Below are 26592 nucleotides of genomic sequence, written 5' to 3' on the forward strand. Positions count from 1 at the left end.
AACTGAAATAAAAAAATCTATTTTCATATTTGATGAAAAGTATCAATCCACAGATCAAAAAAGCTCAAAAAAAAAAAAGCAAGAAAAAGCTCAAAAAACCACAGAAGTTAAACACAAAGAAGACAACACCAAGGTACATCAAAATCAAATTCTTAAAAACCAATTATAAGGAGAAGATTAAGATTTTTCTCCATGCAGACAGAAAGAAGGAAAGACATTATATTTGGGGGAATAAAGATAAGTATAGTCTTCTTATTAGAAACAAATCTAAGTAAGGAAAAAATGGAAAAATCTTTTAAAGTGGTGAAAGGGGGAAATAAAGTATCAACTTAGAATTCTCTATCCAGTAAAAATATCCTTCAAAAATAAAGGTAGTCTGGCAGTTTCTTACAAAACTAAACATACTCTTATCATGTGATCCATACCTGTGATTCTGGGTATTTACCCAAATGAATGGAAAATGCATGCCCATAAAAAACTTGCACAAACTTGGAAGCAACCAAGATGTCCTTCAGTAGTTACAGGACAAATATATAAACTGTGGTTGATCCAGACAGTAGAATATTACTCAGGGCTAAAAAGAAATGAGCTAGCAAGTCATGAACAGATATGAAGGAACCTTAAATGTATAATGCTAAGTGAATGAAATCAATCTGAAAAGGTGACACACTATATCACATTCTGTAAAAAGCAAAACTAGAGAGACAGTAAAAAGATCAGTGGTTGTCAGGGATGAGGGAGGTGGAAAAGGAGGGAGGGACGCACAGAAGATATTTAGGGCAGTGAAACTATTCTGTTTGATACTATGATGGTGGGTACATGCCATTGCACATGTATCAAACCCACAGAGTGCACAACATCAAGAATCCTAATGCAAACTACAGACTTCGGGTGATAATGATATGTCAGTGTAGGTTCACCATAATAAATGGACCACTCTGGCAGGTTGTTGATAGTGGGGGGAAGCTGTGCATGTGTGGTGACGGGGGGGTATTATACAGAAACTCGGTACTTTCTGCTCAATTTTGACGTGAACCTAAAACTGCTCTAAAAAATAGTCTATTAAAAAAAAGAAAAGAGGAAAGACAAAGACCTTTCTCAGCCAAACAAAAACTGAGAGAATTCATCACCATTAGACCTGAAATACTGGAAATATTAAAGGAAATTCTTCAGTCTAAAGGAAAAGGATTCCAGAAAAAGCTCAGATCTACATGAAAGAATAAAGGGTACGAGAAACGGCAAATATGTGGGTAATAAAAGACTTTGCTCCCAAATTTAAAAAAATTATTTAACATATTAACAAACTGTTTAAAGCAAAAAATAATAATGAACTCTGGGGTTCACAGCATATGAAAGAATAAAAAAAATGTATGGCAACAAAAGAACAATGGACAGGAGGGGGCAAAAGGTAAGCAGGTCCTTAGAATTATCGATAAAATGGTATTTGATACAACAGGAGACAATAAGATCAATATTCATATTCTAAGCTACAGAGCAGTGGTTCTCAAATTTTTAGGTCTCAGGATTCCTTTTTGCTCTTCAAATATTGAGAACCCCAGAGAGTTTTTGTTCATATGGGTTCTATCTATCCAAATTTACTGTATTAGAAATGAAATTCAGGGGCACCTGGGTGGCTCAGTCCGTTAAGCATCTGCCTTCAGCTCGGGTTATGATCCCAGGGTTCTGGGCTTGAGCCCCACATCCGGCTCCCTGCTCAATGGGAAGTCTGCTTCTCCCTCTGCCCCTCCCCTCAGCTCTCTCTCTCTTGCTCTCTCAAATAAAGACAATCTTAAAAAAAAAAAAAAAGAAAAAAGAAGAAAATTAATTTCGAACAGAAAAAGTATTATTTTAAAACAGCATTAACAAACCCATCATATGTAAATATGGTTTTTTTGTGAAAAGAGAACTTGTTTTCCAAAACTAAAGAAATTGGTAAGAGTGGCACAGGTTTTACATTTTGGAAATCTCTTTAATGTCAGGCTTAACAGAAGACAGCTGGATTCTCATTTCCTTATGTATTCAATCATGTCAAGTACCCTTTGGAAAATTCCATGGTATACTTGTGAATGGATGAGAGTGGCAAAGGGATATATTTTAGTAACTATGAAAATAGTTTTGACCTTATGGCTCCCTTGAAAGGGTCTTAAAATCCTTAAGCTCCCCACATTACACTCTGATAACCACTCCTTAGAGCAACCACTAAGAAGTAAAACAAAGAGGAATGGCTAATAAGTCAATAGAAAAGCCAATGAAATATTTTAGGGAAAAATATAAACTAATACAAAAGAAAGCACAAAACTCCCCCACAGAAGACAGATGAAAAATTAGAAAATAGTAAGGGGGCGGATCTTAAACCCAACCTTACTGACACATTTACTAAACGTCCACTGATTAAACACATCAATTAAAAGGCAGAGACTCTCAGAGTCATGGGTAATGAAACCATTCATAAGAGTCTGAACTGCTCTTCATTGGTGCTTACAATTTCCTCTATTTGTAGCCCCATTCCGAATTTTAGGGCTGTGACAGAAGCCTTGAGACATAAACATTGTAGAAATCAGGGAGCTACTCAGCTACTCTCCCGACAGATTCATTCAATAAATATTTTATTAAGTATTTCTATGCCATAGATAAGCTGAATAAACTGCCTTCTTTTGTTCTTGATACGTAAAGAACCTAAAGCCAAAATCTGTACAAAACCTTCTTAAATATTTAACCTGTTAAAATTTCTATATAGTTTATTTCTTCTCTGTGAGATTTTGAAAAATCTCTGAAGAACAGCTCTCCTAATGGCCAAAAGTGCCCTTCGCCACGTAATGTAAATGTTCCTGAAGTCAGGCGGTTCACCCCATCACTGCCCACATAGAGATTTCCCATGTGTAAGGGGCAGCCTTCTGCTGCAGGTGCTGGTCAGCCTTCTCCCAGCTTCCACAGGTCCACAGCACTTGAGTGCATTTCACAAGTATTCTTTTCTACCCTCTAAGAGGATTAACAGACCAAAACCGCCAAAATCTTGCTCATTTTTCATACTCAAAAATCATTAGACTCTTACTTTGTAAGAGCTGAGGGTGACTCAGCTTCTGGCTATCCAGAAACGAATATGACCGATTCTATATGTGAATCACTAAGTGAAAATCAAGGACAATTAACACAGGAGTCTCAGTGATCACCCATGACCAGGTAAGCTATCTGAGTGGTGGGGGCTCAGGTCACACCACTATCATCCCTTACTCTCACCCACAGCACACAGTGCTTTACACAGGACTCTTAATTATTATTGAACTGTTCTCCTTAAAAGAATTCCCAGATTTGACACTTGCCGTGTTTACACATAGAGCGAAGCAGAATCAAAGATTGTAATAACCTTTGACTCCCAAGTTATACAGGACAATATCTCTCTTTTTATGTTTATGCTGGTTTGACCTTCATTTTTGTTATTTACAACTGAAAGAGCATTTGCAAATACAAAGGTGTAATATTAAAGATGCTGCAAACAAAAAGCATTTTATGTGCAAGAATAGGGAGATAAAGTTTAGACAAAAGCAGAAAGACAGCTTGTTTTCCTTTCCTCTGAATTACATGGCTAGAATATTTCGAGTTGGTTACCAAAGGTGTCATTTACATAAATCGAACATTAGGTGAAAAACCTCCTCAAATTAATTTTTTAAATTAATTTTTTAATTTTTTTAGATTTTATTTATTTATTTGACAGAGAGGGAGAGACAGCCAGCGAGAGAGGGAACACAAGCAGGGGGAGTGGGAGTGGGAGAGGAAGAAGCAGGCTCTCAGTGGAGCAGGGAGCCTGATGCGGCGCTCAATCCTAGGACTCTGGGATGACACTTAATGACTGAGCCAGCCAGGCGCCCCTCAAATTAATTTTTATCTTCTGCTCAGGTAGAAATGGTACACCTATTTCACGAACAGTCAAATGCACTCAAGGAACAGAAGTTATAAACGCCGTTTCAGTCTGACTCTGATTCCATGCAGGAGAGAAGACACCTCTTACCTATCACTATTTGTTCACAATAAGAACTGTATTTTTGCACTCTCATTAAGATTTGAATCCGAGAGAGAATTACGTATATATTTGTACTACGGCAAAGAAGAAGAATGGAAAAGTGTCTCTCCTATTTTCTCTGAAAGCAGACATCTTTGCATCTCCATTAGAGGTCTCACTCTGGGAATGCCTGGATGGCTCAGTTGGTTAAGTGTCTGCCTTCAGCTCAGGGTCCTGGGACTGAGTCCTGAGTTGGGCTCCCTGCTCTGCAGGGAGTCAGCTTCTCCCTCTGCCTGCTGCTCCCCCTGCTTGTGTGCTCTCTCTCTCTGACAAATAAATAAATAACATCTTTAAAAAAAAAAAAAAAGGAAGAAGAGGAGGAGGAGGAGGAGGAGGAAGGGGAAGAAGAGGAAGCGGAAGCAGCAGCAGCAGCAGCAGCAGCAGCAGTCTCACTCTGTAACCCCTCTCAGGCAATTAAGAGGTAGGAGGAATGTTTCCTCTTTCTACTTTCCCACTCCTTCTCACCCTTACACATGCACCATCCCCTTATCCCAACACACAGGAGCAGAGCAATATATGTGAGTTATTTTTGAGTTAAGCACTGGATTTATATTTGCTTTTGCAGATCCCTGAATGGACTCCTTGTTGTCTGTTGCTTAACATTCCTGAAATAATTTAATGATATAACTGAAACAAATGTCAGGAGACTAACCTTTAAGAAATGCTAGAGAAAGGCTACACTATGTGGGTTGGAGAAAATTCTAGTACTCTTACAAGTATATATTACAGTCCTTTAGTCAAACACCTCTCTGCTATGTGCAAATGTGATTTTATTTTTTTTATTTATTTTTTTAAGATTTTATTTATTTGACAGAGAGAGAGTGTACAAGCAGGGGGACCAGCAGGCAGAGGGAGCAGGAGAAGCAGGCGCCGTGCTGAGCAGAAAGCCCGATGTGGGGCTCAATCCCAGGACCCTGGGATCATGACTTGAGCCGAAGACAGACACTTAACCAATGTGAGCCACCCAGGCACCCCTGCAAATGTGCTGATTTCTTAACTTTCCTGGTCTGTCCTTCTATAACAAATGAAGCACACCTTGAGGGTAAAACACATGCTCACACATTAAACAGAAAGTAACAGTATATAGTTAAGATATATTATTCTTTCAGAAGCCTATTACCAGGCTTCAAAAAAAGTATTAAAAATACAAAGAGTTCTTTGTGGTCTCTTACATTAGGCCACTAATTTAAATCTAAGCTAATGAGCAGTGTGGTACTGTTATTTGAAAACGAAAAGTCTTCCCTCTCATTGTTGGTATTTTATTTGTTTGTTTGTTTAAGGGGGGGCAGAGGGAGAGGGAAGGAGAATTTTTTTACCTTTTGTTTTTAAAAGATTTTATTTATTTGACAGATACATCTAGAGAGGGAACACAAGCAGGGGTCGTGGGAGAGGGAGAAGCAGGCTTCCCGCCACATAGGGAGCCTGACGCGGGGGCTTGATCCCAGGACCCTGGGATCATGACCCGAGCCGAAGGCAGACGCTTAATGACTGAGCCATCCAGGCGCCCCAAGAAAGAGAATCTTAAGCAGGCTCCATGCCCAGTGCTTACGCAGGGCTCGTTCTCACAACCCTGAAATCATGACCTAGGTGAAATCAAGAGCCAGATGCTCAACCAACTGAGCCACCCAGGCACCCTTATTGCTGACATTTTAGAAGAGGCACCAAGGAACACTCTTCCATTATTAGGGGAAGAGGGGAAATCCCACCGTTCTGGTCATTCCCAAGTGGAATTTCATCTTGGGAGTCATCTCCATCTCACTACACAATTAAAACAAAAATTGTAATTTTTAGTTGGTGGTTTAACCCTAAGTAGAGCCCTATGAGAAAACACTTCTCTGTAGCCACAGAAAGCTATTTTTTTTCCTTCTGAAGTTCCTTAACCATAGTCAAGTTGCATCCACCATACTCTGACCAATTTCCTGGCTGAGGTCTGGCCCTCTGAATTTCACACAGGCTTTCACAACACAAGCACGCGGTAAGAGCTTCATATTTACAATTCAAGAAAGTGATACATACATCCCTGCACAGTCCACCTGTGGACTATTCTCTCCCAACTTTCAAATGTGATGAACCAAACTAAGTCTGTTACTTTGCCATCTATTAACAACAACAACAACAACAACAACAACAACAACAACAGTATTAATTCTAATCCTAACTTTGAATTGACACTCCAGTATGTTTATAGAGTAGAATAGTTTTCCACTAAAATCTAATTATACACCCACATATTTTTCCACAGTTGTCACTGTGAATATCATGTGAATTTTGGGCACTGCAACTTTTCTAGAATTCAGTATACATACCTAGTGTAACTAATCTAGGGCAGGAGTTGGGAACCCACAGCCTTGACTGAAACATGTTACTTTCTCTGTATGTTATCAGATACAACCTGATAAAGATACTCACTTTGAGCTTTTGCATTATACTTCTCCTATAGTCAATCAAACGGTATTCTACAGACCAAAAGACTGAATCATAATTAACAGTGAAGATGCTTGATAAGCTTGGTCTCAGAGCTCAGCTATATTCCTGCACCAGAGATCTCTTCTCAAAACTTCTATTTTTCAAAAGATATAACTAACATGGCTACAGAAGTCTGAGATACTGTGGTTTTTTGTTTGTTTGTAAGCTTTTGGATATTTTAAATGGCAGCTGCCTAACAATCCCAGGCATATCCCTAAATGATTCAAGAAAATGTGACAATACCATAGCTACAGTGATGTGGTTAAGTGACTCAAACAATTCATTTGAAATTTACCAAGCTCCACATGGACTTAACTTAAATGCATACTTTGTTTGGCAAATATATGAAGGAACAAAAACATTCCTCCCCAAGTGAATAAAATGTGAAAGAAGGTATGTTGTTTCCACTTCATTCTCTCACCCTAGCTTCTTCCTTTCTGCCTCTTCCTCTCCCTACCTCTCCAATGACTTAACTAGTTAAGTGACTCTTCTTGTTTATTTTTATTTTTATTTTTTTAAGATTTTATTTGTTTATTTGACAGAGAGAGAGACAGCCAGCGAGAGAGGGAACACAAGCAGGGGGAGTGGGAGAGGAAGAAGCAGGCTCATAGTGGAGGAGCCCGATGTGGGGCTCGATCCCGTAACGCCGGGATCACGCCCTGAGCCGAAGGCAGACGCTTAACCGCTGTGCCACCCAGGCGCCCCGACTCTTCTTGTTTAAAAAAAAAAAATACTATTCAGATCTTAGGACACAGAAATATGGTCTTTGATTTCACTCAAGACACCTCACCCTAGTGAGGGTGATAGCCAGTCCTGTTACAAACAGATAGGGATAAAAAATGGTTATAACAGTCACTGAGTATTTAATTTACTTGATCTCTAATCCTAATTACTGTCTTGTCAGAGCGAGAGATGTGGAATAAGCTTTTTGCCTTCTTTGTTCTAAAATAGTACCTCCATAGTAAAATATTTCTGTGCCAACTCTTAAAAAAAAAAAAAAAAAGGGGGGGGGGGGNAAAAAAGGTGGGGGGGGGTCTACGGAATACTCCTTTGGTGAGGTTTTATGTAAAGAGCTAACTTTTTTCCAGACACATCAATCTTACTGAACTACACCATCTATGTAAGATTTCAATTAATGAGCTAAAACACATTTAAAAAGAAACAGAGCATCAAGAAGAATGCAGCAGATTTACAAGGAAAGAGCTAAGATATATAAGACAAATATTTTTAAGATTTTATTTTTAAGTAATCTCTATGCCCAACGTGGGGTTTGAATTCACAATCCCAAGATCAAGAGCCGCATGCTCCACTGACTAAGCCAGCCAAGTGCCCAAAGAGCTAAGATATATGAAAAGAGGTTATGATGGAGTATAAATACCACAATTGTATTTATGTATTTAAAATGGAAAAAAAAAAAAAAGAAAAAAGAAAGAGAAAGAGAAACACCTGTGTGTTTGTGTGTGTATTTTCCAGAAAGATCTGGAAGAACATATGCCAAAGAAAGGTTTCACAACCTTGGCACTATTGACATTTTGGGCCAGTTCTTTGTTGTGGAGGACTGTCCTGTGCACTGTAAGATATTTCATGACTTCCCTGAACTCTACCCACTAGAAGCCAGTAGCATCCCCTCAGTTGTGACAACCAAAAATGTCTCTAAATATTATTATCAAATGTTCTCTGGGGAGCAAAATTGCTCTCAGTTGAGAATTCCTGCACTAGTTAACAGTATTTATCTCCACAGAGGGAAGTAAGACGATAGGAGAGCAGCTGAAAAGAAAGTGAGGGCTTTTTTTTTTTTCTCTACATACCATACTTCTGTACTATTTGGATGTCCTAGCCCTCTCCAGCATTTATTACATGTGCTAATTCTCCAGAACAATACAGAATCACAAGACCACACAGCTACTGGCCCTGCAAAATGACAAGACACAGACTCCAAAATGATCAGAAAACACGTGTAAGCCACACTCACCTTCATGGGGTTTTCATCATATGTTGGGGTTCCCAGGTCCATCTCAGCTTCATGCTCAAGGCTGGCATCATCTCCTGGGCTTTCCCAAGTAGGAGGATCCCACTGAGTCTGCCTAGAAGAAGGTTAAGAACAGCCATGCTGTCACGGCCAGAAAGCAGAGAACTCTGGCACAGGCATCTCTGCTCATATACACATACAATGCAACATATATATGAGGCATATTATAAGTCAGCTTCATAAGATAAAGACATTCTTTTGCTATCTTCCCGGCAGCATGATTCTATCCCAGAGACATACATCGTTTAAGCCCACTCCATTTTTCTAGCCAATGAGGCGGTAATGTGTACTGGGTGTCAAAGAGAGCAGTAAAACCAAACATCCTATTTCTCACCTGGTTCTTAATGGAAAAAGGATTCGGCAAAACCTAAAAAGTACATGGAGTCAGTGCTTGCCTCTGCCTCCCCTCTGCAGGTGAAGAGATCAACAGTGATTGTACCTAGCACGTACTTGGAGCAAAATAAAATAAATCACAACACACTCCTCACAGTCCTTGGCCATGTGAGAAATTGTTCCTTCCTTTAGGAGCCTTCTTGTCTGTGGTTGTGCCCCTTTGCTTTAATGACTGATAGCATGGAAAAGACTTCAGGTTAAAAACTTGTGCCCTCGGCTCAAAATATTCTCAATTGACTGCAAGAAGAAGGGTTCTACCATGAAAAACTCACTGCATTTTTATTAGCTGCTTTGAAAATACGCAGGCATAGGGTTTTTTTTTTTTTTTTTTAAGCTAAATCTGTGAGATAACAACTGGCAGTAAGAAAATTCATGTTCAGGAGTCTGAAGTCAGCTGCCACAGGGGATGCTACAGGAAAATCACTTAAAATGTCAAAAGCCTCAACTAGCAGCCTATCTGGCAGGCCAGTCCTGCCACTGCAGTCTTGTGCTCTCCTACTGCCCCATCTTTAGTTGGCAACATCACAGGCACTTGATAAAGCATAAAGGAAAATATTTGACTGTATGAAATTTTTAAACTCGTAGGGCATTTAGGCAAAGCCTAAAGACATCTGCAATACTCTTGATAAAAAGATCTAACAACAGTGACAGAAAATGGGTCGATGTCCCAAACAAGCAATTCACAAAAGATACAAGTGGTTAATAATTTACTGAAGATGGTCCATTTCAACAATAAAAGAATTAGAAATGAAAATAAGATTTCTGACCTACTAGAGATTTACAAGATTAGAAGAAACTACATGAAGAAAAAGGCACTATTGTATACTTTTTGTGGGAGTCTACATTGGTACAATTTTTTTTTTAATGGTAAGCTGACAATAATTATCAATTTAAAATGTCAATCTCTGTTAACCAACAACTCCGCCTCCAGAAATCGATCCAAAGAAGGTAGTAAGATTAGTGTCTGTAACTCAAATCCTGTTAAAACAGTGAAAACCCAACAATGATGGTGGGTTCAATAAAATTTTGTACAGCCATACAAGAGAGTAGGAGATGGCAAAATTTTTTTCTATAAATGATCAGACAGTAAATATCTCTGACTTTGTGGGCCATATGGTCTCTGTCACAACCACTCTACTCTGCCATTATAGGGTGAAAGCAGCCATAAGTAACTGCTAAATAAACGGGAGTGGCTGTGTTCCCCCAAAAGATTTATTTGCAAATACCAGTGGCCTATGGGCACAGTTTGCTGACCCCTGAAACAAAGTATAATCTTGCACTAAAAATAATGCAGTTCTATATATCTATAACTGATGAAGTTCTATACAGATTGGTAAAAAGATTATAAAACATGTACCCCAACAACTCACATAAGATTATATATCAATGAGTACACACACACACACACACACACACACACACACACACGAGAAAGCACATACATTCACATAAAGCTATCTGTCTGTAAGATATATGTATTTTTTAAAACTTCTAGGTAAAAGATAAATTGGGCTTTTTACATCAAACTATGGCTCATGGACCAAATCTGGCCTCCTGCCTATTTTGTAAATCACATTTTATTGGACACAGGACCATTCATTTATATATAGTCTATGGGCTGTTTGCACAACAATGGCAAAATGTAGGAGTTGTGACAGAGACTGGCTGGCAAAGCCTAAAACATTCATTATATCTGGGCTTTTACAGAAACGGTTTGCTCATGACCCCTGATACCTACACAATGTTAGATGAAGTCATTACCTTTTTAAACTCTAGTTTTCTCTAAGAGTCTTGCAGATTAAAAATACACCAAAATATATCTATCTAAAAAGGACTAAGTCTAAGGTATGACATAACACTTAAGATGTGATTCTGGAAATCCAGCAGCCCTCAAGCACAATGAACAATGGACAATGACATCAAGCCAATATCCATAAATCTCCCCACAGGATGGCAGCTTCTTTGACCAACTGAAAGCTGACTTGGGATGCCTACACAGCCCTTCTTACCTTGTGATCACATGGTAGTAATAAATCTTCCCTTCTGGATCTCGGGCTGTCTTCCAGTTGGGAGGTAAGACAATGGTTTTTGGTTTGGGAGGAGAGGGGGGTGGCAGATCCAGAAGATTATTTGTCACTACCATTTCAGGCTAAAAAGAAACACACACACAAGTTCTTGATCAGTGACATCTCTTCTAATCCAGCTGAAAAGGACAAAGTAGCCTACTTAAGCAATATGTAAAAACATACAACCACCTCTTCTTTTAAAAAAAGATAAAGCAAAGGTCCAATGTGGGAAATGATCAGAGATGGCGTATATGAATAGCTTTAGGGATCAGAAAATTGAAAGTTGGCTCCAAGAGGTCACCATCCAAGAGATCACATTTAAAAATATTCAGCAGCTCATTATCTACACCAGTATCTTTCAACCTTAATAAAACCAATGCTAAATGGCATATACCAACTTCAGGATACTGATGAGCTAAATTAGCTTCATATAGAGTGTTTTTTTTTTTTTTAAGAAAAAAATCTGAAAAGCAAGTATGACAGAATGTTAAGATTTATCCATTATCTATTTTTCTCTATGTCTGAAACTTCATATTTATATTTTAAAAAGTTTAATGTCACATTTTGGAAAACAAAAAACTTCACTATCAGTGTTAGGGACTGAATTATTTCCCCCAAATGCGTATGTTGGAGCCCTAACTCCGATGTGACTATTTGAAGAGAGCGCCTTTAAAGAGGGAATTAAAGTTAAATGAGGTCATAAGGGTAGTGTCCTAATTCAACAGGACTGGTGCCCTCATAAGAGTAAGGGACATCAGGGAATGTGGGCAGAGAAAAGGTCACGTGAAGATACAGTGAGAAGACAACCATTTGCAAGCCAAGGAGAGGCCTCAGGAGACAAGAAGACTGCCGACATCTGTTCTTATAGACTTCCAGCCTCTAGAATGGTGAGAAGATAAATTTCTGTTGTTTAAGCCACTCGGTTTGTGGCATTTTGTTATAGGAGCGCTAGCAGACTCGTAATAAACTGCTGTAAGAATATACACCCTTAACTGTTCATTCTATGTAAGCCAGTTAACACAGAATCATTTTTCCAGCTTTACCTTTTCTTGAGCAGTCAAAGAGGAACCCGAGATCCCAGGCTCAGATAAAATGTGACCACTTTTAAGCAAACACAGGTCTTTGAGCATCACTGCTTTGTGTAGACCACTAACCCCTACTTCACGCAGCTGCTGTTTTTGGTGTCCTGCTTCAGTTCCTCTTCATTCCTGCAGTCCTCTAGCCTATAAAGTGACCTCTTTTCCCTAAGTTTCTGTGTCACTTAAGAACACTTCAAATCAAAAAAAAAAAAAAAAAAAAAAAAAAAATTAAAANATACTTCAAACTATTCAGAACTTACTAAATTACTAATCCTTCCCACACTTGGGAATGATTCTTTTCCTCCTCAAACTATCTGCACCTTTTGTGACACTAATCTCTACTTTTAGGATTATTCATTGTGATCCTCAACTCTCTTAGTGGAATGCCAGCTTTTAAGGATAGGAATTGAAGCTTAGGTTTGTATTCAGAGTTCCTTGAAGGGCCCAACTCATAGCAAGCCCTCACCTATCTGCTGGAAGTGCAAATGGTCTTAGCCCCCAGTAGTCTCACATGTGTCTTTATACTCCATCTCCACTCACTGTTACTTGTCGAAAGCCACCCTCACTCACCCGATCGCTGGAGGAGCCTTCTCTGGAACTATCAGAATTCCAAAGTGCTAATGGGTAAGTTATTCTGTTTGGTTGCTCAAATGCTTCCAATGCCAGCCTCCTATATCCTACTTCATCAAGATTTCACCACATCCTTCACCATATGTGGCAGAATACCATATTGTACAACACGTATAGTGAAGTATATCACTCGTTTCTATACCCCTAGTCCGTGGTGTCTAGTGTAATTATCATATTCCAGTGCTCCATAAAATAAAAACAGCTACTTGAGAAAATTATTACATTAGGAATTCATAGCAAAGTATAAAAACACAAGGTCCATCAGTTAAAATTACAAATAAAAGGGATACCAGGAACAAAATATTTATCTATCAACACTGCTGTAAATTCCATAGAATTTTTAAAAAAATGGTTGAGTAATGCTTCCTCAGGTACACAAGCACTTGAGTGAAAATGGAGACTATAAAAGTTAAAAACAAAACACAGAGTGAGAAAAACAAAAATAAAAACCAAAACCAAAAGTAAACCTTCTAAAGATGAGGTATGCAGCCAACGAGTACTTTATCAACTGAAATATTTCTTACTGGCTGTAAGGGCTGAGGCTGCCCTGGAGCGACTATTGTCGTTACGGCCGCAGCTGGCTGGACCACCACTCCTTGCGGGTGAGCTGTGAAAATCTGTTGTCCCTGGATATACTGAAGACTTGGCTGGGCATAACTCTAAAAGATAAAATAAAGAAATCCACAATTTATAGACTTTTCTAGCTCTAATACAGCAGTAATTAACTTTGAAGTTGGCATCATCTTACTGGAATCCACTAGTTTTTAAAAACTTTTAGTAAAGAATACCTGGATACAAATGTGTAAAAGTCTTTTGTTGCAAGCACGGAAGTTTCTTTTTTAATAATTCCCTAGTCATTTACTTACCTTGGTTTTGTCATTAAGGAAAAAAAAAAAAGAAAGAAACCCAGAAAAAAACTGGGGGTCGATGGGGGGGCCTCCTAAGAGCTGTCCGAGGCCGCAGTACTAACTGGAGTGTGGCACTTAGGATATCCAAAAGACCACTCCCCAGGGCTCTTTGCAGAGAGCCTTTATGCCACCAACTGCTAAAACTACCAGGCTGTTCTGACCAGAAAATTTCAGAGTGAGGGATTCGTAGCAGAAGAAGTTAAGATGGTGATCAAATTTTAAACTTGTTTTTTAGCTTTCTGTAGTCTTCGATAATACAACCCCTTCCACGGAAGACAGCAGAATTCGTTTCATCCAAAATTCTTACCACACATGGATTCATACTGTGCTTTATGAAGCTTAGAAAGTCCTTTCACATACACTGCCTCTTTTAGTCCCGACCACCATAGGTGGGTATCTCCCACAACTGGAGTTACCTAAGAAAGTGACGTTTACCATTAAGGCTTTCAGTCAACGGTAGTTAAGTTTTGGGGGAGTTAAAAGTCATATGAAGATTTTTAATTGGGGAGGGGAGTTGGTACCCCTGACCCCTGCATTGTTCAAAGGTCAATAGTACTTGATTCAATATTCTGGAACAGCTTAATCTACAAAGATCATAAACTAGACTCAATTGTCAAGGCAGAATTATCATCAGAGTAATATCACAAAATAGAAATGCTTTCACCTCTAAGTATTTGGATACAAGATGGGAAATCTGTGCAACATCAAAGATTTTGTAGAAACAAATATTATCTCCCAACCTAATTCTGATCCCAAAGCCTGAAATCTGGTTAAACCAAAGAATTTTTACGCTGATGAATACCCAGACAATACTGAATCAGAGTTCAGTACAAAAGGATACTAGCAAAAAAGATGATCAGATACTGTTTAAGAAATTTAAAAGTATAGGGCGCCTGGGTGGCTCAGATGGTTAAGAGTCTGCCTTCGGCTCAGGTCATGATCCCAGGGTCCTGGGATCGAGCCCCACGTCGGGGTCCCTGCTTGGTGGGGAGCCTGCTTCTCCCTCTCCCTCTCCTGCTCCCCCTGCTTGTTCTCTCTCACTCTGTCAAATAAATAAATAAAATCTTAAAAAGAAATTTAAAAGTATAATCTCAAAAGTGAAGTATAAATAATTAAGTTCAATTTCAACTTTACTAAAAATAAGCCATAAAACAAAACATATCTAACTGGGTTCTAGTCTATGATGACCAATTTATCTGGAAACTGAACTTCCAAGGGCCCTGATGCCCAGTAGGAAGCATCCTGAAGAGTGGATACAAGAGGCAAGTTACTGTGCATGGAGGGGGTTAATATATATGTGCTGGTAAATCCTATTCTGAGTAAAAAGTTTCTGCAGGGGCAACTAGGTTAAGCGTCGGACTCTTGGTTTTGGCTCAGGTCATGATCTAATGGGTGGTGAGACCAAGCCCCCCACTGGGCTCTGTGCTCAGCAGGAAGTCTGATCAGGATTCTCTCCCTTTGCCCCTCCCCTCACTCATGCACATACACGTGCACGTGCATTCTCTCAAATAAATCTTAAAAAAAAAAAAAGTTTCTGGGAGGCTGAAGAAGACAGTAAACATGTTATCTCCAGAGTGATCGGGAGGTTAAGCACCCAAATCTACAACAGAAAAATGCTAATATTTTGGAGGCTAAAAATTCCTTTGACCCTCAGTGAAACTTTGCTCCTGGAGAATTTGTCTGACAAGATCAGAGTTAGTAAGTAAGGCTCATCAATGGAGACACTTTAAAGGACCTGATTAATGTGAAATAAAGCTATGGTTTCTTTGGCATGAAGACTATGGCTCTAAATGCTGGCTGTGCACAAACTTCTGAACTGAAATGGCTTTATCTAGCTTCATCATTCCCTGTGGCTCCAGACAAATTTCACCTATTTCTAAAATGCAAACATATATTTAAAGGATAATAATTTATCATCAGGAAAGAATGTAACACATACTGAAAATAACTTCCAAAGGAAATGCCAAAAATACGTGAACAGTATCAGCCTTGCTAGACTTAAAAAAAAAAAAAAATCACCCAAGATAGCAATAATCATTTAGAGGTATAGCGTTTAAAACCCAGACTGTCAAAAAGAAAGAGAAAAATGAACATTCTTCGGGTTCTATAGAATCTCTCCAAACCAGCTGACAATCACATGCCAATACCAAAACCAACAATAGCGATAAAAAGGGAAAACGGGTTTGCAGTCCCACTGCAGTTCGTATGAAAGATGTACACACTTGCGAGACATAAACAGCATATGCCTATCAAGTTTCTCTACCTGCTGGGGGAAAATCTGTAGGAGACTGGCTCTCCCCTTCCAGAGATTTGAAATTACACAAAAGCTAATTTCTCAAATATAAACCCAATCTATAAATATCTTTAAAACGGGCCTTCCCATGGAAATTACAAGAGAAATCTAAAAAGGCCTAAAATGTTATAGAAAGGAAAACATAATTATTCTGTCCCTACTTCTAGAGAGGGAAAAAAAGTCATTATTACTTTATACCTAAGTCACTTCACTTTATAATGTGAAAAATTATAGTCCTTAGCACTGCAGTTTTTGAGATGTGATTTAGTATGACTTTGTAAGAACAGGTCACAAAACCACTATAAATCATAAGGCCTCAGTTGAAATGGGACTTTTATGTTTAATAAGCAATTATGGCAAAAAATGAAAGTCACCTTCTGATCACATCTGCTCCAAATGTCAAAGATACTACATATGTACACACACACAAATCTGTATTATAACACTTCACATACTACCCTCACTGTCAAAGTTATCATATCTTGCAAACTCTCAGTGGCCCATGTCGGCATGGGCGATACTACGCTCGAACACAAACCTCAAGGCCTTCTCCTGGAGGTCAGATCTTTAGGCCAGACACCAGAGAGATGACCCTGACTAGGAGCATTTCACACCCCACTAATGTCAATACTCTCTCAGTATCATTAAGGTAACTGAATAATAACTATAATTAAACCTTCAAGGTACATGGTGCTTTAAATCTATCATTATTAGTATCCATTACCTCATGCAAGCCTCAATCACTCTGAGGCATTCAGCTCATTTCATAGATAAGAAAACTAAAACTGAAGAATATAAACTAAGCGCCTGTCTCCAAGACGTACATTAAATAATGGACAGGGACTCAAACACATACACACTAACAATATGTTCTATGTTCTCATCACCCAAAGCCCAGCATCATCTCTGATAACTAATCTTACAGAGAAGTAAAGGACAGTCTGGACCATCCAGCTCCATTTATCTACCACTCTAGCACACACAAAATAGATTAGGGAGCCAACAAATGACTCCTTGGAAGCAACGGAGTGGAAAACGGTAAGCAAGCAAAATTGTGACGCTTGAGTCTCAAGGCTGTGACTAAACCTTCTGCTCAGTGGGATGGAAAAAATAGATTCCATTTTATAAGAATGGCCAAATGACCAGTAACCTCTCTCCTTGGGAGTCTGCTAGGTATCCTCCCCTGCTGTTGCTTATGCTCTAAAACCCAGGTTAAGGACATACTTCAGGAATAGAAATGGGACAAAAGGAGACCATATTTCTTACATCTGATACACATTCTCAGGGGAAAAACTCAAAATGAATGGCTTGGTCCAAGAAAGAATATGGCAAGACAGCCGTAGAAGTCAGAATCTAAGAAATTTGTTTAAGACACTTAAAATACTCTGTAGGAAACAAAATTAAAACATACAAAAAGAAAAACAATACTTAAAAAATTGATACCTGATGGCCAATAACACCCATTTTATTTCTTTTTTTTTCCTTAAAGATTTTTATTTATAAGGGGTTCCTAGGTGGCTCGGTTGGTTAAGCATCTGCCTTCGCCTCAGGTCATGATCCTAAGGTCCTGGGATCAAGCCCCGAGTGGAGCTCCCTGTTCAGTGGGGAGCCTGCTTCTCCCTCTCCCCACCCCTTGCTCATGCTCTTTCTCTCTCAAATAAATAAACAGAATCTTTAAAAAAAAAAAAAAGATTTTTATTTTTAAGTAAACTCCACACCCAACATGGGGCTTGAACTCACAACCCTGACATCAAGAGTCGCATGCTCTACCAAGTGAGCCAGCCAGGCACCCCAACACCCATTTTCTTACTACCCTTATTTAGCACTATAACATTCATTTTAAGCCAAACATCAAAGAAAAAAAAACCAAAACAAATCTAAGAATGTTCAGTACAACGCTATTTATAATTACAAAAAGAACTTTCAAATGACTACCCTAGGAAAATAGATAAGCAATGATTTGATAAGCAAATGGGATATTATATAGCCATTAAAACACATATGTGTATGTATATTCACACATACATATATAAAAATGCAGAGTAATTTGGGAAAATGGTTAAGAATCATGTCAAGTAGAAACAATGGGATAGTTTCAAGTCTTCAAAATAACAAATACATAAAATATATAAGCATGTGTATAAAGAGATCATACAAAATAAGTAGTTAACACAGTTAAAATTTTAGGGATTAAAACTGGATACTTTGTCATGGCTTTACAAACTAAATTTTGATGCAGCTTCATCACAAAAATACTAACAGAAATAACATTACTGGTCAGTACTGAGCAACGTGCGCCGGAAGTATCCCTGCGAGTCTCCCCCATCCACAATAATTCACCTTTAAGGAGCAATGTGAGAGACGCAGGAATGTGGTGAGGATGATGCTTTACACATTCTTCTTTTTTGTTTTTTTAAGCTTAAAATGTACTTCTGTATTCTACAGAAAAGAAGCCTGATTAAAAAGGACAAAAATACACCTTGAAATATAAAATCAGTACACTCAGCTTTTAAATTTAACATTACTATTTCCTACCATAGTGATATCCTTAGGCTCAGTGCATCAGAGACACTCTGGCAAACTTCGTGATGATAAACATGTAGGGGATAAAAAAATAATACACACTAGATCTAAGAAGAAGAAAAGGGTAAGCCATCTCCTGACTCAATGACCATGACAAAGGGTTCTCTCAATGTAGGGATATAAAAAAATAAAACTGTGTATTATTCACTGCCTATAAGCAAAAAGGAGAGGAGTATCCAAAAGCCTCTCTCTGATCACTTCCTTTGGGAGAAGTCAGCTGGAACACTATAAGAAGCCCTACTGAGAGGTCCATGTGAAGACAGAAAATGGAGTTAACAACCATGTGAGTGAGCTTGAAAGTGAATCTTCCATCCTCTGCCTAACCTTCAGATGACTACAGCCCTGGTTAACAGCCAGACCGTAATTTCATGAAAGACTCTGAGCCCGAACCATCCATTCCAACAAATGACTTCTGAATTCCTGACCCACAATAACTGTGAGACAGTAATTACTAGTTGTCTTAAGCTGCTAAATTCTGGTGTAATTTGTTACACAACAGTGGACAGATAATACATACACGATTGATATGTGAAAGTAATCAGTGGCAGGACTTCCCCTTCACATCAGATTTAACATTCCATAAACAGACCAAGACAGACAAGAGAGGTTTCAAAATTAGTTACCTGTACAATTGGTGGAGTTGTCTGTGAATAGGGTGATGTCACACCATAGACAGTTGGACAAGTCTGTCCTTGATAATATATGGTTGCTTGAGACTGTGCAGGAGAATACTGCTGCTGGACACTGACTGACTGTTGGTTTGAATCCCAAACACCATAATTCTGTCCTTGGACTGGGCCTGGGGCTGGCACTGGCAAGACAGTGACGCTGGAGTCTTGGTGTACCACACCATCACTTTGGGCCACATACTGTGAACTGGAAACTTCCACAGGGGCTGCCACGTGGGGCACCACTGGCACAGGTGGAGGGGCAGCAAGGGGTTCTGTAGAATGTCCCACCAAGGGCTGAGAATGATCGTAAGGAGCAGGAGAACACACGGGGTCCATGTTGGGCGTGGGAAGGAGCACCTTTCCAGCATTAGGGTTGCTGGGATCCACATAGGCCTGCATGGGATAACCTGGTGGGTAGCCAGCGAAGGGGTGATGAGGGGCACTGTAACCAAGAGAGTCATAGGGCAGTGGAGATGTCATTCCCAGGGTCTGCAACTGCTGCTGTTGTTTCTGAGCCTCCCGCTGAGCCACCTCTTGCTCAAACAACTTCCGACGCTCCTCTGTAGAAAGTTTATTGCGGTCTTTAATTCGTACTTTCTTTTTAGAAGTTGGTGTATCATATCTAGAAAGAAAATAGTAAGAGCATCACAAACGTTTTTCCAAATCAAGGACACAATCAAAGCATTAATAAAGGTTATGTCACTCAATAACTAAACCACTAATCATACCAACTCCAATTTGGCATTGGTTAAAAATCAGTCAAAATTACTTAAGGAATCCTGTAGATAGAAGAGAATCCCAAGAAAACATTTAGATGAAAATAATAACTTTATCTTTATTCTCAGATTCTAGAACTTCAAATTAAAGATACATATAATATTCTAAACAGGTTCTTCTTTATAGTTGTATAGTCTTCTATACAGTTCTAGGTCTACAAATTCTGAAATTAAAACAAAATCCACAAATAAAAGCTACAGAATTTGATGTTTGTCTGACCACATATATTTATGACAAATTCAACAAAGAGCAGTTAAGTGAAGGATGAGAATGCACACATAAAAGTATGGGGAGTTATATTCACCTTCTCTTCTCTGTGCAACACCAAATACAATATTTTACTGCTAAGCCTAATGCCCTGTGATGGCTTTGACAAGGCCTCCTGGAAACCATCAGCTCTTAACATTCACAGGAAGAGAACTGACGGCTTAAAAGAGTCTGTTGTGAAGTTCTATGGAGTGAATCAAACTTTTGAGAAAATATTCTTGGCAAAAGCTTAAAAACGACAACTAATTTCAAGAGGTTTCATTGCAAAGAAATACCTAAGAACAGCTTCACGGACATTTAGCCAAACAGCAAAAAACATACTGTCTAAAAAACTCTAAGCTGAAAATTTCCTTTAAAATGTTAATGGGATGGTAGTATCCTTAGTTGCCTGCCAGAAACAAATGCAAATAGTCTACAGAAGAAAGCACCTTAAATCCAGGCTTCAGTGAATTCCCACAGATCAAATTCTGAAGAACATGATGAGTTCATTAGAAAATAAAATTATACATATATCTATATAAACAAATGAGAGGCAGAAACCCACAAAAGCTACTGGTACTGGAATTATGCAATACATTAAATGTAAGAGACATTTAATATGTTTAATGAAATAAGAGGCTATGAAAAATATTACTAAGGAATCGGACCATAAAAAACTATCAGGTCAATTTGAAAAAGAACCCCACGAAGCATCTAGAGAGGAAAAAGAGTAGAAATTAAAACTCAATTATCACATAAAATAGAGCATGCACATACCTGACAATTCAACAATTCTACTCACATACCCAAGAGACCCTGTTGCACACGTACATCATGTACATCAAAATTAGATAACAGCACTACACATAACAGAAAAAGCATTACAACAAAATGTTACACACAGCAATGAAAGTGAATAAACTGACACAGAAAATTGTGGATAAATCTTAGTAATATAATAACAAGTGAAAACAAAGTACCCTCAAATTAAATGCAGAAGAGCAGACTTTTCATAAAGTTAAAAACTAATATATTATTTTAAAATATATATTAAAGGACATAAAATGGTATTTTAAAAAAGGAAAGCCAGGGCATAATGAACACAGGATGCAAGATGACGTCATCTCAAGTAGTAAAGGCAGGGGATAGTATAGAAAGAAAGGGCTTAGCTAGATTTATATGATGGTTAAGACGACAGCACAAAAGCATTACAATATATGGAGAAGCTGATGCACCGAAATGGTAAGTGTCATGAACCAAGAAATAATCCAACCTTCAATTCAATGTCCCTAAGATCCACAGTATGGTTAAGCAAGAGTTCAGATCTGAAGAGAATTAGTAACATAGAAAACGATCCTCAAATTCAAAAAGCTCAATGAATTTCAACCAGAGAAAAGAAAAAGAAATCCTCATATAAACATAGGGTAGTGATACTGCAGAACACCAAATACAAAGAGAGCATCTTAAAAGCAGACCAACAGAAAAGCCAGATTAGTTAAAGAACAATTAGACCAAGAAGTTTCACAAGAGAAATAAGGGAAGCCAGAAGACTAAAGAATAACAGCTTCAAAGCATTGAGAAAAACTTTTAACTCAGTAAAACTTCCTTTTAAAAATGAGAGTCCATGTTCACATAAAGACTCATACATATACAAGTCTTACACTTGTCATATTCACAACAGCCATCTGGAAACAATCCAAATGCCTATCAACTAATGATTTATAAACAAAGTCTGGTATACCTACCCAATGGACTACTACTCATTAATAAAAAGGAACTACTGAGACAGATAATAACATGAATGGATCTTAAATGCAATCCGCTAAGTGGAAGACACATCAAATGCTATCTAGAGTATGATGCCATATATACACGAGAGTCTGGAAAAGACAAAACCAGAGGGTCAGAGAGCAGAGCACTGGCTGGCGGCCAGGAACTAGGGGTAGAAGAAGGGGACCACCTACAAAGAGCTCAAGAGAATTCTCTAAGATGACAGAAATGTCTATATGATGATTGTGGGTGGTTACTTAACTGCAGGCATTTAAGTAAGACAAGTAAGTGTAAGACAAAACACATTGAATATTTCTGTAAATAATTTATATCTACTCATTAAATAAAGCTGATTTTTAAAACTGAGGGTGAGCAATGCAAACAGAAGATATTTTAGACAAAAACTGAAAAGATAAGATGAACAAAAAGTCACTAATATAATCTTTTAAAGGAAGGTCTGAGGAGAAAGAGAGGAGAACAAAGAAGCTGATAAATGTAAAAAAATTAGTAAGTCAGTTTGTGTACATACAAAAAACTGACAATAACTGACGGGAAGAAGGAGCAACAAGAAATTATAATACTGGACAATAACAGCATATAAATTGGGAAGGCTGAATGATCAGAGTACCCTAAAGTACTAATATTGTTCAGGACATTGATTTGCTTTAGATTTTACTTAAGTGAAACAACAGGCTAAAGAAATGCCACAAAGAATTAAAAAAAAAATCAGCCATAAAGCTATTTATCTATCAGACACAGAAAAGCTGAAAGTAAAAGGAAGGAAAAAATACATATTGGTTACATCCTACCAACAGGAAGATAGCATACTTCTATTACCATCAAATGAAACAGACTCTGAAGCAAGTCTCAATAAAATTCTAAGAACTGGTATAATACAAACCGATTAATGGCAATTAAATTTGAAATTTAACAAAAATTTAAATACTGCAAACCATAACAGTATCTAGAACTAGATTATGATAAAACTGCACTATCAAAAGAGTAGTTCAAATAGTACTTATGGAGAAATTTAAATTCTTAAACACTTTACTTTGAAGAGAAAAATGCTGAAATTTAATGAGCTAAAAATCCCAATTATTCCAATTAAAAATTGAAAAAGTATATACAATAACCCCAAAAAAGTGGAAGAAAATAAAACATAACTAGAAACCGATTACCAAAATAAAAAAAATACTGTTATTCTGTGATTTATACTGGAGGTACTGCTAGCAAAATAGCAAGAGCAAGGCAAAAGGACTAGAAAGGAAAAACAAAAATTTACACGATGGGGACTATTGACAAAGACCAAAAAGGGGGGGGCAAAACCCCCTATACTTTTGAAATATCAGTGAGAGTTCTATATGGTCATCAAACACAAGATCGATATACAAAAGTCAACTGCATACTACACACCAGCAACAAGCTGAAAATATAACAAAAAATTAAGGTCCTCAGAAATGAATATACCAAGATACCTAAGTTTCTGGAGGAAACTATAAACAAGGAGATCAATGAAAAAATATTTAAAATATTAAAGAAGACCTAACTAGAACAGAGCATATCCGAATACTCAGTTTGAATATAGGAACAGGAATACTCAAAACTGTAAAGATGTCAAGTCTCCTCAGAATCATCTTGGTGGGAGGGGCAGTAGGGGTAGGTGGGGAGGGGGTAGAGGGAGTAGGAGTAGGTGGGGAAGGGGTAGAGGGAGTAGGAGAAATCTGAAAAGCAGATCTTAAGGAGAACAAGTCTCAGAAAAGAAATGACATCCCAGGAGATCAAATAGGGGTTTGCCCACAGATCCTCCCACATAAAAAACTTATCAGAAAGAGACAGTGTTGCAATCAAGGAGAAAGGATGGGCTTTCAAGTAAATGGACAGAGACAATTGGGTATCCACTTAGAAAAAAATGAAACCATATCCCTACCTCACAACATATACAAAAATTAATTCCCAATAAATTAAGCACAAGAAAAGAAAAGAAAAGAAAAGAAAAGAAAAGAAAAGAAAAGAAAAGAAAAGAAAAGAAAAAAGAAGTATCATCACCTCAATGATAGGGAAGAATTTCTTAAAACACAGCACTAACCATGAAGGAAACATACATGTGATATATTCAACTACACCATAATTAATAAATTCTATATATCAAAAGACACGAGAGTTAAAACACAAGCCACAAACTGGGAAAAAAATACTTGCAAAAATTATTACCCAAGCAGAATTATATTTAGGAAATAAAGAATCCCTAAAAAATAAATCCTAAACTCCAAAAGATAAATACTAAATTAACAGCACCTATAAAAAGACACTTCACAGAAGAGCAAACAGGAATGGCCAATAAATATATGACAAGATGGTCAAACTACTTAACAATTAGGGTAATGCAAATTAAAATCATGATGAATATACTATTTCAAACCCTGACAATCCCAAATTAAAAATTTTGGCAATTGCATTATATGAATGTAATCAAAAAATAATTTTTATTTTTAAAAGATTTATTTGTTTGAGGGGGGAGCACGTGAGCGGGGGGGAGGGGCAGAGGGAGAGGGAGAAGCAGACTCCCTGCTGAGTAGGGTTAGGGTTAGGTTTAGGGACTCGATCCCAGGACCCTGGAACCATGACCTGAGCTGAAAGCAGATGCTTAACCAACTGAGCCACCCAGGCACCCCCCAAAATAAATGTAATTTTAAAAAAACTTCTCTGGAATAAATGTTTTCTAGTACCCAGTGGGTCATCATGTGGCTTGTTTTTCTACAAGCATGACAAAGACAGCCTCTGACATAGGGATCAATCAGCATTTTGACTGCTATGGCACGAGATTCACTAGAAAACAAAGTTCTGGCTTTCGAAGTTACCATTATCTTTGAAGAGTTATCTCCCACCAATCTCCACTCCCCTTTAAAGAACAAATCTTTGGCTTCTCAAATAGCATTTAAATGTTATCAAGTAGAAACCTAGTCTTCACTGTCAAAAAAGACTCTACCTCAATATTTATCAGTTAAGTTTTATACTCACTCATCAAGAGAATATATTTACTCCAAACTTGGTGCCCAAAATCAGAAGTATTGACTTGGGAACTTTTTGACTGGCTCAGAAAAGAGAGTAACTCACACAGGCCACTTACCTGTCATCTGGCCTTTTTGTTCCCCGCTCATAGGCAGAAGAAGGTGGTGAGAGAGAGCCCCTTCGTTTCCTTTTCTCTTTATTTTGAGTTTGCTTGTCTGGGTCTCTCTCTCTTGACCTGTTAGGAGTCTTTGGGGCAGCTGTTTGATCTCTGAAGCCAACAGCATCCCTTCCTCGTTCAGTTACTAAGGGAAAAGGGTTTTTAAAAATTTACTTGGCAGACTCTTCTCCATCATGATAGCATGTCAACTGTATAATACAATTTCTATCCAACAAATGGGTCTATGGACTCCTCCCTCACAGGCCCATCTGGAATTTGGATGAGACACAAGGTGTTGTGTGTGCACACAATCTACTTCCTGAAAGTCTCTGCCATGAATTCTCTTTTCCACCTTCCCCAAACTCTCAGTCCAAGCCTTCAACGTTTCTAACAAGTTCTGTGGAACACACGCATGCAAAATGTTCCCATTACCTTTAACAAAGCAGTCTGCTTGCAGTTCAAAATGTAAAAGCCTTCTACTGGCCCTGTAACTCTGCACATTTACAGTTTATAGAAGAGCAGTCTGGCATGCTAAGCATAAAAACCTCAAAGGGGAAAAGTCTCTTCAATAAAAAAAAAGGGGGGGGATTAGACAATTTTTTTTAACAACTACCATTTCAAAAAAAAAAACCAAACATTACAAACACAGGATGACGATAGGTGATAACTCAGCAAGTCATCAAAGCCAGAGAGCTACATCTTCAAAGAAAGAATGCCATTTTCCTACTGAAAGATAATGCTACTAACCTTTTCTACTCAGCTTCTCTACCTAGAATGGTCCTCACTCAATTCCACTGTCACTGCTCCCAAAAGCTGTGCTAGGTATTACTTTTCACTGACCACACCTCCTACTTTCTCATCCCCCTAAGAAATCTAGATCCCACAATTGAATATTTTAATATAAACTAATTGGTACTACATGCTGCTGCTTTGTTAACACTGCTACTCTGATTAATCAGATAGCTCTCTTCTTCTTAAGAGAATTTCTTATAAAATATCTCTCATAGCACAAAGCAGATTCACAATAAACATGAACAATTTTTCTTTTTCTCACCTCAGAAAAACATCCTATTACTTGTTTTCTTCCCTAGAGTCAGGGTTAGGTTTACATATGCCATTCTTGTAGTTCTCCTGTTGGTGGGCCCAAAACTCCATTTATTTGCAAAAACGGTTAATCAATGGCCATGTATGAGCATTTGTCAGTGAGAACAGAACTCATCTCTACCACACACTAGTAGAAAATGCTATACAATTAAAACAACTGTTCCAGCTCACAGGGTATCAGAGCACAACACCCTTTTGTGAAGTACTACTATCTAGTTTTATCTGGGTCCGCCCATGACTACTCTATTTCCTTCTTAAAACAAGGTTCTTTGTGCTGGTATTAACTTCCTTAAAATGTAGCTATTTCTTCACTATATGCTGGTAAAGTAAGAAAAGGAATCATACTAACAGTTC

The 26592-nt window shown here is 38.1% G+C and overlaps 1 protein-coding gene across 3 annotated transcripts in view; it reads right to left on the minus strand.

Moving 5' to 3' along the window:
* Positions 1 to 26592, minus strand: part of SETD2 (SET domain containing 2, histone lysine methyltransferase) — a 91837-nt gene that overhangs the window by 10463 nt on the left and 54782 nt on the right. For 2 of the 3 annotated variants that reach the window (XR_004624681.1, XM_002912844.4), the window contains exons 13-17: positions 25096 to 25279; positions 19128 to 19797; positions 13245 to 13379; positions 10955 to 11094; positions 8496 to 8607 (exon numbers count right to left, since the gene is read on the minus strand). Coding sequence is in view for 2 of the 3 variants with exons in the window: in XM_002912844.4 (XP_002912890.1) it covers positions 8496 to 8607; positions 10955 to 11094; positions 13245 to 13379; positions 19128 to 19797; positions 25096 to 25279 (1241 nt within the window). In the remaining variant the exon portion in view is untranslated. Of the gene's footprint in view, positions 1 to 8495; positions 8608 to 10954; positions 11095 to 13244; positions 13380 to 19127; positions 19798 to 25095; positions 25280 to 26592 lie in introns of those variants that run through there. The other variant, XM_019797966.2, reaches the window with a different exon arrangement.

The sequence above is a fragment of the Ailuropoda melanoleuca genome, chromosome 4 (genome assembly GCF_002007445.2).
Source record: "Ailuropoda melanoleuca isolate Jingjing chromosome 4, ASM200744v2, whole genome shotgun sequence".
Lineage (NCBI taxonomy): Eukaryota > Metazoa > Chordata > Mammalia > Carnivora > Ursidae > Ailuropoda > Ailuropoda melanoleuca.